Below are 12,903 nucleotides of genomic sequence, written 5' to 3' on the forward strand. Positions count from 1 at the left end.
TACTAAGGGGGGAGTGTCTCAGCATGATATACATACAGTTTAATGGGGTAGGAGGGTTGGGGAGTGTTTTTTGGGGGAGGGGGGTGGTAGAAGTTAGTATTTTTGATGTTATGATATTTTCATGGTGGTACAGAATTGGGAAGATCATGATTAATCGTACATTCCTGCACAGTAGGTGGCGGCATGCACTTAAACGTTTGTTTGCGGACCGCCATGACGCCATAGAAAAAGATTAACTGGTGGTGGCGGTAACGCAGAATGAGTCGGCAGCAGAGTCTAGTATGGACCGGAAGTTAGACCGGAAGGAGGAAATGACTAATGTAGCTAGCTGGTAGCTAACCATGAATATATTATTTAGTGTACAGGTAAATATAGTCAATAATTCCTCAGGTTTCTATCAAACTGTAACGTTAGTAACAAGCTAGTGTCCCAAAGAGCCTTCTGCTGTTTTGCGGTAATACGGATAGACAGAAGAATCTAACCCGGAAGATAGCCGGGAAGAAAGAAGATGCTTATGTTGATAGCAAGCTTAGTTTGGTAGTGTGTAAAATGTGTCCGATATCGTTTGATGTCGTTTAAATTAGACTTTGATATTGCCCAACCTGGACTATATACGTGGAGCTATCGATGTTTTCAACGACCATTTCATACAGTTTTGCTATCTGGTCTAGGAAAGTAAATTCTCGCTACCGTTGGCCTAAATAGTTAGCTAACTGAGTTGTATGGAAAGTAATCCGCTAGATAATGTGACCTCGTGGTGAACTGTCGGGGATTTGAGAAGAATCTGCTTTAGTTTAATTCAGTGACCCAAAACGATCATAGGAAACTATTTCTGAAGAATTCACGATGAATGAGGTGAGAATGTCTATAGCTAATGCTAAACCAGTCGGGATGGCTATGCCTAAAGTATCAGCTAGTTTGCTAATTCATTTAGCTATTTATTAAAGCTTCAATTAGTAGTTGAAACAATCACAAAGCGTCTTGCCTCCCCTCTTTAAAGCTAATAAAGAAGCTGAGGGGTGGGCTGAAGAAGTGTAACCACTTTCAAATTCATAAACAGGGCTATGGACTGACCATCCATGAAAATGATAGTTTTAACCATGTTTTGAGGTTATACAGTGTTTGTTTACATTTACTTTGTTTACAAATATCGGAGTAAAACAAGTTTATATTTTGGGTTCTGATGGGGAACCACAGAATGGGTCAATGGGTATATATAACTAATTCATTCTTATTCTTTGTTTTAGGATTCTGCTGACCCATCCAACCCCCCTCTCTCCTACGCCACTGAACCCAACCCTCCAGAGTCACTGGTTCCTGACTCTAACCATAGGGACATTGACAACTGCAGTGAATTACCCAGATTTAACATTGTAGTCAAGGAGGAGGAAGACTGGGACGTGGATAATACTGGTAAATAAACATGCTTAATTAATTAAACCTCAGATTATACAGTTCCATTCCATAAATAGCAGTTTAATTGGTAACACTTTATTTGGATAGTCCACCTGTAGATTTTGTACAGACTATCAGTAGCATGTCAACTAATACATTTACATTGTAGTAATTTAGCAAACTCTCTGATCCAGAGCCACTACAGTAGTGAGTCATTTAGCAGAGTCTCTGATCCAGAGATACTACAGTAGTGAGTCATTTAGCTGACTCTCTGATCCAGAGTCACTACAGTAGTGAGTCATTTAGCAGACTCTCTGATCCAGAGCCACTACAGTAGTGAGTCATTTAGCAGACTCTCTGATCCAGAGCCACTACAGTAGTGAGTCATTTAGCAGACTCTCTGATCCAGAGCCACTACAGTAGTGAGTCATTTAGCAGACTCTCTGATCCAGAGCCACAACAGTAGAGTCATTTAGCAGACTCTCTGATCCAGACTATCAACCAGCCCTAACCTTACCCTTATTCTAAACATAACCCTGGACCTAACCTTACCCTTATTCTAAACATAACCCTGGACCTAACCTTACCCTTATTCTAAACATAACCCTGGACCTAACCTTACCCTTATTCTAAACATAACCCTGGACCTAACCTTACCCTTATTCTAAACATAACCCTGGCCCTAACCTTACCCTTATTCTAAACATAACCCTAACCGTAACCTTGGCAAGCAGTTGCTTATCAACAGATAGTGTGACCATCTGTATAGCAGCTTCAGATGGACTATCTGTTTAATTCAATATCACCTGTACATAGCCCATCTGTAAATAGCCCATCCAACTACCTCATCACCATATTGTTTTTTTTTTTGCTCCTTTGCACCCCAGTATCTCTACTTGCACATTAATCTTCTGCACATCTATCACTCCAGTGTTTAATTGCTAAATTGTAGTTACTTCGCAACTATGGCCTATTTATTGCCTTACCTCCCTAATCTTACCTCATTTGCACATACTGTATATAGACTTTTCTATTGTGATATTGACTGTATGTTTGTTTATTCTATGTGTAACTCTGTGTTGTTGTTTGTGTTGCACTGCTTTGCTTTATCTTGGCCAGGTCACAGTTGTAAATGAGAACTTGTTCTCAACTAGCCTACCTGGTTAAATAAAGGTGAAATAAAAAATAATAATAATTTAAAAAGGGAGGTAGGCCATAGAGGCAAAATAATTACAATTTAGCATTAATACTGGAGTGATGGATGTGCAGATGTGCAATTATGTTTATATCCTGTTTTACTGACTTCATATGTATATACTTTATTCTAGTCAATGGTCATCCTATGTAACTACTGCTGTACACACCTTTTCTATTCATATACTGTCCATACTGTCTATACACACCATCCTATGTAACTACTGCTGTACACACCTTTTCTATTCATATACTGTCTATACACACCATCCTATATAACTACTGCTGTACACACGTTCTCTATTCATATGCTGTCCATACTGTCTATACATACCCTTATATATATATTCCGGACTGTTCTGATACATTTTGGTGGGATTTGTATGTATTGTTTTATATTATTAGGTAATACTGCACTGTTGGAGCTAGAAACATAAGCATTTAGCTTCACCTGCTATAACAACGGCAGAATACTCTGTGTACACAACCAATAACATTTGATTTGATTTGGAGGTTTAAAATATCCCTCTGGTGATTAGCGTAGGGCTAACTGTGCCAGGTTATCTCATGGGAAAAGCTAACATGAAGCATTTTCGGGAAAAGTATGGACCCTATAATTTTACAATATTTATTATTTTCTGTTTAGTCAGGAACAAACATTTTGACTTAGTCAGGGTGTTGACTAATTTGCGTTAATCCATACTCATGTCTTTACCACAGCAGAGAGACCTGACCACTGCTCTGAGAGCGAAGGGAGTCCCTCTACATCAGGACTACCTGAACAACACCAGGGGAATCACACAGCTAAGAAGATTCACTTTTGTTCAGTGTGTGGAAAAAACTGTCACAAGTTATCAAAACTACAAATACATATGAGAACTCACACAGGAGAAAAACCTTACTCCTGCTCTGTCTGTGGGAAGCAATTCAGTGAGAAAGGAAACCTGAAAAAACACCAGACGTTGCACACAGGAGAGAAACTATTCAGTTGCTCCGTGTGTGGGGAGAGTTTTTCTTCATCGTCAAATCTTACCAAACACCAGAGAACACACACAGGAGAGAGTCAAGTGTCTGTAGCTGTAGAAGTGTGTGGTCTTTCACCAGCACTGGTTATTAAAGTGAAAGAGGAGGAAGAGGATCCTGCTTTTGGTAAGTTAAAGGGACTTATTCTGTAAGGGCATGAATTGCAAAACGTTTGTTTTTATCAATCTTTGCATTACTTTGTTATTCTAAGGGAAAAATATATATAGTTACAGTTCCACATTTTTGCATAGTTTATCCATCCCATCTTATCCCACAGCAGAGAGACATGACCACTGCTCTGAGAGGGAAGGGAGTCCCTCTACATCAGGACTACCTGAACAACACCAGGGGAATCACACAGCTAAGAAGATTCACTTTTGTTCAGTGTGTGGAAAAAACTGTCACAAGTTATCAAAACTACAAATACATATGAGAACTCACACAGGAGAAAAACCTTACTCCTGCTCTGTCTGTGGGAAGCAATTCAGTGACAAAGGAAACCTGAAAAAACACCAGACAGTGCACACAGGAGAGAAGCTGTACAGTTGCTTCGTGTGCGGGGAGAGTTTCTCTTCATCGTCAATTCTTACCAAACACCAGAGAACACACACAGGAGAGAGTCAAGTGTCTGTAGCTGTAGAAGTGTGTGGTCTTTCACCAGCACTGGTTATTAAAGTGAAAGAGGAGGAAGAGGATCCTGCTTTTGGTAAGTTTAAGGAACTTATTCTGTAAGGGCATGAATTGCCAAACCTTTTTATTTTTATCAATCATTGCATCACTTTCAGTTATTCAAAGGAAAAAAATATATATATAGTTAGTTCCACATTACGCATTGTTTATCCATCCCATCTTATCCCACAGCAGAGAGACATGACCACTGCTCTGACAGTGAAGGGAGTCCCTCTACATCGGGACTACCTGAACAAAACCAGGGGAATCACACAGCTAAGAAGATTCACTTTTGTTCAGTGTGTGGAAAAAACTGTCAGAAGTTATCAAAACTACAAATACATATGAGAACTCACACTGGAGAAAAACCTTACTCCTGCTCTGTCTGTGGGAAGCAATTCAGTGACAAAGGAAACCTGAAAAAACACCAGACGGTGCACACAGGAGAGAAGCTGTACAGTTGCTCCGTGTGTGGGGAAAGTTTTTCTTCATCGTCAAATCTTACCAAACACCAGAGAACACACACAGGAGAGAGTCAAGTGTCTGTAGCTGTAGAAGTGTGTGGTCTTTCACCAGCACTGGTTATTAAAGTGAAAGAGGAGGAAGAGGATCCTGCTTTTGGTAAGTTAAAGGGCTTGAATTGCAAAAACGTTTTTTTAATAATTTTTTATATTACTTTGTTATTCAAAGGAAAAGAATATATAGTGACAGTTCCACATTTTCGCATAGTTTATCCATGCCATCTTATCCCACAGCAGAGAGACATGACCATTGCACTGACAGTGAAGTGACTCCCTCTACATCAGGAGAACCTAAACAAAAACAGGAGAATCACACAGCAAAGAGCTCTCACTGCTGTTCAGTGTGTGGAAGAGATTGCCAAAAGCTATCTTCACTACTAATACACATGAGAATACACACAGGAGAAAAGCCATACCCTTGCTCTGTGTGTGGAAAGCAGTTCCGTGTAAAAAGACATCTTCAAGACCACCAGAAAGTGCACACTGGAGAGAAACCTTACGTCTGCTCCAAATGTGACAAGAGGTTTGGTTTCGCCTCAGCCTTGAAAAGGCACCAGTGGTTACACGCAGAAGAGAAACCTTACTCCTGCTCTGTGTGTGGGAAGGGTTTCGGCCGTCCAGATCAGTTAAAGGACCACTCTCTGCAACACGCAGGGAAACCCCACTGCTGTTCTGTGTGTGGGAAGTGTTTCAGCCGTCCAGATCAGTTAAAGGACCACTCTCTGCAACATGCAGGGAAACCCCACTACTGTTCTGTATGTGGGAAGTGTTTCAGTGAGAAGGGGTATCTTGAAGACCACCAGTCAGTGCACACTGGAGAGAAACGACACCCTTGCCCTGTCTGCAAGAAGAGTTTTGTAAGATTAGCCGGACTTAAAGTCCACCACAGATATCATACAGGAGAGAAACCTTACAGCTGCGCTAAATGCGGCCAGAGCTTCATTAGTTCTCAAAAACTTCAGAGACACCAGAAAACTCATGCTGGTTTACCACCTGTTGAGTTTCAAAACCCTGTTACAATTGAAGGAGAGCGGGAGGGAGAAGATGAGGAAGAGGAAGTTGGTGGTCTGATTAATTCAGATGGAGAAGAGGTTGGTTGGGATCTTCATCGTCTCGGTAAGTGGAAGCAGAACAGCCATTAGTTACATTAATACAATATTGACTGTGAATGAACATCGCTCTTTTATTTAAAAATCCAATGCGGCCATTTTTAACTCCATATGAAATCATTTCTGGGTAAAACTTAAGTACCTTGCTGTGATTGTTTTCAATTAAAATGGTCAAAAATAAACAAAAATAGCTTCTTAGATAAGAGCAATATCTCAAGCAAGAATTTTGCTAGGACTGTCTGGGAGTTGTCTAAGTAGGGAGGGGAAAACTGAAAATGAGCTGTTATTAGCAGAGAGGTTTGGAACTCTCTTTCGTATTGGTCTGCTAACTACTACCTGGTGATGTCACCAGGCAGGCCAAAACTCCATCCCACCAAAACAGCCTGAAATTTCAAATTCAAACAGCTCTTACACTAAAAGGGTATTATCATCATTTTATAGTATTTTTACAACCTCATAGTGTGTTAATGTGTATAAAAGACAGGAAATCACATTTTTGACTGCATTGGACCTTTTAACCTATGTTTTCTCATTCACACAGACGAGAGTTCGGAGGGGAGAGCCTCTACATCAGGAGAACCTAAAGAAACCTAGGGGAATCTCAAAGCTCAAAGATACAGTTGCTCTGTGTGTGGGAAAGACTGGCAACGGTTATTTGATCTGAAAAGACAAATGACAATGCACACAGGAGAGAAATCGTACAGCTGTTCTGTTTGTGGGAAGAGTTTTAGACGAGCAGACCTTGTGAAACAACACCTCTGGACACACAAAGGAGACGCAGGGGAGAAACCTTAACCCTGTTCTGTCTGTGGGGAGGCTTTAGCAAGATCGTCAGACCTTTTAAAATGCACAATAGAGTTCACACAGAAGAGAAACCTTACAGCTGTGCTGAATGTGGCCAGAGCTTTTTGCCATAGTTTGTACATTTGCATTGTTATATTGCTTATATAGGTCTATCTCATTAGCTTAGTAATAATTTTAGGTAATGTAAGAATGATGCATTTCATTGTTTTTTCTTACTTTGTGTATAATTATCTCTAGTGATTTTCTCCATGAGGGTCGTGAAGACCCAACAACATATTATATTATAGTATCCCTTCCTCGTAACCATGTTTGCCAGTGACAGTCTCTTCCCATTCAAATATTTTTGTTCATTAAAAAGTTCAGTAATATACCCATGTAATTCCAGCTCAAATTGTGAGGGTTGTTTTCCCAATGCTTTTTCAGTGCGTCTGTCTTATCTATAAAAGTGAATCCTCGTGATTGTATTGTCCTTTCTTTTTAGACCACTTAGGCCTAATAAAATACTTCAAATAGTAGGCTAACCGCTGAGTCTGGGTTTTTGTTTTTTCTGTGGTGACTAAAGAAGAGTAAAAGTTAAGGCCTCAACATCATCTGAATTTCTGTCGCTGTCCATTTTGGAATTGCTGAATGAATAGGCCTACCTCATCGCAGCTCGTTTTCTTATACAGTTGCTTATACTTAAGAGCAAAGTGTTAATTATCAAAGAACAATCATTTGTGAATTTATTGAATGTGAATGTAATAATGTGTGTGTATGGCTTCAAAAGTTAAAACTCATGTCGACATTCATTTTGATTGAAGGAGAATGCTGTTCTAACCCAGTTACACAAATCCACAAGGAGTCATTAGAAACCATCCTTATTGAAGGAGAATGCTGTTCTAACCCAGTTACACAAATCCACAAGGAGTCATTAGAAACCATCCTTATTGAAGGAGAATGCTGTTCTAACCCAGTTACACAAATCCACAAGGAGTCATTAGAAACCATCCTTATTGAAGGAGAATGCTGTTCTAACCCAGTTACACAAATCCACAAGGAGTCATTAGAAACCATCCTTATTGAAGCCAGTCGGCCATCAGCTCCACTCTCGGACAGATTCATGTGTAGACCCTAAACGTTTGTGGGCAACGTTTGTCACCATTTGTAGTTCATTTAATGTATTGTTTACAGTTATAGTGTAGTGGCGTTGCTGTCATTCATCTAAAAAATAAACTAATGTTTTCCCCAACAAGGTTGACATGCTGAAATCACCACTGGACAACACTGGTATTGAAAGCTGTAGCTACACGTTGCATGTTGTCCATGATGAACATCTTTTTATATCCAATGGATCTTTCAAATGTCCACGGTAACAGAGAGCAGGAGGTGCCATTTGACAGAGAAGCCTTGAGTGACAGAATGGACTCTTTCTCGTGAATGTCCAAGCCCCCTTATTATCTCAACCGATCATGGCTTCTTCTTCGATAAGGTTTGAAGGCGGTTGTCATCCAGTAAATGTTGCATTACCGCCACCTACTGGACTGAAGCATAACGCCCTTATACTTTGCAGGAAAAATATAAACAAATACCCTATCCCATCTAACACTCAGTAAAATAAAAAAAGAAACACCACCCTACTCAATATTTATCTATGTAAATCTATTTACTTCAGGTCAACAGCCTGAAAGGATGGGACACCACCACTTAACACACCCTGTAACTCTTCTGATGTCAAGTCTCACACACCCAAATACCTCTCTGCAGCTGCAACCACAACCTCTATTTTCTGGGATTACGTTCCATCCCTGCAATACAGTTGATAACCATTGCTATAAATTCGAAAAATCTAATCTTACTTAACCATATACAGTACCAGTCAAAAGTTTGGACACACCTACTCATTACAGGCTTTTTCTTTATTTTTACTATTTTCTACATTGTAGAATAATAGTGAAGACATCAAAACTATGAAATGACACATATGGAATCATGTAGTAACCAAAAAAGTGTTAAATAGATTTGAGATTTTTGAGATTCTTCAAAGTAGCCACCCTGTGCTTTGCTGATAGGGTTGCACACTCTTGGCATTCTCTCAACCAGCTTCATGAGGAATGTTTTCCCAACAGTCTTGAAGGAATCCCCACATATGCTGAGCACTTGTTGGCTGCTTTTCCTTCATTCTACGGTCCATCTCATCCCAAACCATCTCAATTGGGTTGAGGTCGGGTGATTGTGGAGGACAGGTCATCTGATGGAGCACTCCATCACTCTCCTTCTTTGTCAAATAGCCCTTAACTGGCTACCATAACCTCAGTACAATCAGCACGAACCCCTGGGGATGTAGCACTCAACAGTGCATCCCACTTGTAAAGCAGCTGCTGCCCAGCTTGCAGCCTCCTTCTTCTTCTCTCGTATATTGGCAATTATAAACTGGGTGGTTTGAGCCCTGAATTCTGATTGGCTCAAAGCCATGGTATATCAGACCGTATACCACGGGTATGACAAACCCTTTAGTTTTACTGCTCTAATTACATTGGTAACCAGTTTATAATAGCAACAAGGCTCCTCAGGGGTTTGTGGTATATGGTCAGTATACCACAGCTAATGTCTGTGTCCAGGTACTCCGCGTTGCGTCGTACATAAGACCAGCCCTTAGCCGTGGTATATTGGCCATATACCACACCTCATCGGGCCTTTTGCTTAATTGCAGAATTTAATGGGCATCCCGCCACCTACTGTGCGGGATGGAAACAGGATTCTCCCCCAGAAAACTGAACAAACAACCAAAAAGTACCTAGAATAATCGAAATCAGACAACAGATCCCTACACAGGCTCAAGGGGATCCTGGGAGGGCGGGCCGTCTTCCGGCAAGTCTTTCGTTGTAAAAAGTCCCTGATACTTTTCTGCCGCATCCACAATAATGTCCAGTTTCTTAGACTTCTTTGAGACTTGAGTCGTACAGTTTATAACTGTGGCAATGAACGCTACAAAATCTACCTTTTTAACACACCGAATATGTTTTGACTGGCAGCAAATATTTACTACAGGCTGTGGTGCGTCCACTACCATATCTTCACACACATGACTTGTTTTCTCAATTCTTTTAATCGCCTCTGCATAGGAGATTTGATTGGTCGCTCTAACTTTTGCCACCTCAATCTCCTTCACCCTTACAGGACACTCCAGGAACTCAGGATCGTGATCCCACCACAATTGCAACACCACCGTCCTTCTACACACCGTTCTTCATTATACTCCGCCAGTCTGCACACACTTCAAACATGGACAAATCCTTTATAGTGCTTTGTCTGCAGTGTTTTGGGAATGAAAGCTCTTACAGTGTATCTGACATAACCAAGCTTCACATGTGTAGGTAGATGCTCTTCATCATAAAACAACAGGACCGACAGACTTTCTTCTGTTTCTCCATTCACCCAGCGGGTCAGACGCCGGACACCAACCATACCAGGAATTCTCTTCATGTATTCAACTTGAACATCCGTCTTCACCCCAGATGACTCCTCTGACAGGTGTTCTACTCCCAAGTTCAAAGCACGATACTTCTGTTGTTCTGGATTCTCTTGAAGCCCAATGCAAACTTCCTCTGTTCTTCAGAAACACAACGAATCAAAATAAGACCCCTCCTGGTCGCTCTGACAGACTCCACTTTTCCCAATGTGTATTTCACATATTCAACATTTTTAACACCTCAAACGGGTTTCCCACATATGCATCCTCACTCAACAAATGCATCCGGACAAGAAGCGAATCGTTATCATTCATAGACGTTTACCTCCACTCCGATTTTAGACAATTTCATTGTTGTTCCAGTTTTTTTCCGACACTACTGTTGTCCACTCAGGACATAAATCTTCACCAACTTTGAACTTCGAACTCAACATCCACTTCCCCCAATTTAATCCACTTGCTAGCTTTTCCCTTTTTGACAGATTTTACAGGTTGGGATGAAGTGCTACTACAAAAATCCCCACCAATCATGGCTAGGCAAGATTCTGTATTTTCTCTGCGTCTAAACAGCTTTGTGATTTCACATTTTATTTATATTTATAGATTATATACGACTTTGTAATTAAGGCACACAAAAGTTCACATGTTCAAAAAAGGCATTTCTGGAAGAAGAAGAAAAAAAACCAGTTTGATGACGTTCAAACGCCTCTCCTGTGAAATAGTGACATGCGTCATGCGCCCAGCTTTCTGTAACGGGGCACATGTATGTGCTCCTGAACTGGTGGTGAAGGTAGGAAGTAAGAGCAGTGTTGTGTTGGAGTGAAAAGTGGTGATGAGAAGAAGATTAAAAACCATGTTCCTGGTGCTTCTGTTAGGTTGAGGGGAGTCGTCACTGGTGTCCCAATATCTATGTCCACAGATGATATTAAAGAACATGTGAAGGGAGGCAGAGAGATTGAGGCCCAAAAAAGGTTGATCAGTAGGAAAGAGGGTCAAAGAAGTGAAAGCTTATCAGTGCTGCTCAGACAAGTACAGAGAGGATTCATCAGTTTCAATGTGAGAATTTGTCCCATCCCTATTGCAGTGTTTTAAATGCCAAAGAATGGGACATGTAGCTGTTCAATGTAAAGGAGGGAAAGGATGTGTGAAGGTGAACAGGATTACTGCAAATGTGGAAGCAATGTGAAGGTTGTGTTGTAATTGTGTGTGTGGGGGGGGGGGGGGGGCATTGTGCAGGTTTTGGTGGATGTCAGGTGCAGGAGCAGGAGCAGAAAGAGGCTCAGAGATATATCGTATGCAGAGGCTGTTGGAACTACAGTGGAATGATGGAACTTCCATGGCTGCTCCTGACTAAGTGGACCTAATGTCGGGGCTGGTGTTTCTGCTGGTCCTGGCATGGTTTCCAGGACACTTTGAATAATGAATAAAGTTGTCTTCATAGCTTTTATTGGTAAGGTTATCAATACGACTCGGGTTGTGGAAAGAAGAAATGCCAGATTGAAGGTTGTTGTGGAGACGGCAAAAGAGATATTGGGGGTAACAGATGTGACATTTGAAATGGTTGTTGACCTGCTGAATAATCCTAAGGAGTGTTTCAGTATGATATACAGTGCCTTCGGAAAGTATTCAGACCCCTTAACTTTTTCCACATTTTGTTAAATTACAGCCTTATTCTAAAATGGATTAAATAAAACATGTTCCTCATCAATCTACACACAATACCCCATAATGACAAAGCAAAAACATGTTTTTAGACATTTTTGCAAATAAAAATAAAACAGAATTACCTTATTTACATAAGTATTCAGACCCTTTGCTAAGAGACTCAAAATTGAGCTCAGGTGCATCCTGTTTCCATTGCTCATCCTTGAGATGTTTCTACAACTTGATTGGAGTCCATCTGTGGTAAATTCAATTGATTGGACATGATTTGGAAAGGCACACACCTGTCTATATAAGGTCCCACAGTTGACAGTGCATGTCAGAGCAAAAACCAAGCCATGAGGTCGACGGAATTGTCCGTAGAGCTCCGAGACAGGATTGTGTCAAGGCACAGATCTGGGGAAGGATACCAAATAAATTCTGCAGCATTGAAGGTCCCCAAGACCAGTGGCTTCGATCATTCTTAAATAGAAGTTTGGAGCTGCCAAGACTCTTTCTAGTGCTGGTTTCCTGGCCAAACTGAGCAATCGGGGGAGAAGGGCCTTGGTCAGGGAGGTGACCAAGAACCCGATGGTCACTCTGATAGAGCTCTAGAGTTCCTCTGTGGAGATGGGAGAACCTTCCAGAAGAACAACCATCTTTGCAGCACTCCACCAATCAGGCCTTTATGGTAGAGTGGCCAGACGGAAGCCACTCTTCAGTAAAATACACATGACAGCCCACTTGGAGTTTTCCATAAGGCTCTTAAAAACTAAAAACAAGACTCTCTGGTCTGATGAAACCAAAATTGAACACTTTGGCCTGAATGCCAAGCGTCACTTCTGGAGGAAACCTGGCACCATCCCTACGGTGAAGCATGGTGGTGGCAGCATCATGATGTGGGGATGTTTTTCAGCGGCTGGGACTGTGAGACTAGTCAGAATCGAGGCAAAGATGAACGGAGCAACTTACAGAGATCCTTGATGAAAACCTGCTCCAGAGCGCTCAGGACCTCAGACTGGGGCGAAGGTTCACATTCCAACAGGACAATGACCCTAAGCACACAGCCAAGACAACACAGGAGTGGCTTCGGGACAAG

The 12,903-nt window shown here is 41.2% G+C and overlaps 1 protein-coding gene across 3 annotated transcripts in view; it reads left to right on the forward strand.

Annotated features, from left to right (window-relative positions):
* The window catches only part of LOC115147676 (zinc finger protein 665), a 28,890-nt gene extending 21,654 nt beyond the window's left edge, over positions 1-7,236 (forward strand). Inside the window, exons 1-7 of one of the 3 annotated variants that reach the window (XM_029689975.1) lie at positions 287-855; positions 1,248-1,413; positions 3,310-3,738; positions 3,890-4,318; positions 4,474-4,902; positions 5,037-5,918; positions 6,453-7,236. In XM_029689975.1, coding sequence (XP_029545835.1) covers positions 847-855; positions 1,248-1,413; positions 3,310-3,738; positions 3,890-4,318; positions 4,474-4,902; positions 5,037-5,918; positions 6,453-6,505 — 2,397 coding nt within the window. In that variant the 5' untranslated portion in view covers positions 287-846 and the 3' untranslated portion in view covers positions 6,506-7,236. Of the gene's footprint in view, positions 856-1,247; positions 1,414-3,309; positions 3,739-3,889; positions 4,319-4,473; positions 4,903-5,036; positions 5,919-6,452 lie in introns of those variants that run through there. The other 2 variants (XM_029689973.1, XM_029689974.1) reach the window with 2 other exon arrangements.
* The last annotated feature ends 5,667 nt before the right edge of the window (positions 7,237-12,903 follow it).

The sequence above is a fragment of the Salmo trutta genome, chromosome 14, assembly GCF_901001165.1.
Source record: "Salmo trutta chromosome 14, fSalTru1.1, whole genome shotgun sequence".
NCBI lineage: Eukaryota > Metazoa > Chordata > Actinopteri > Salmoniformes > Salmonidae > Salmo > Salmo trutta.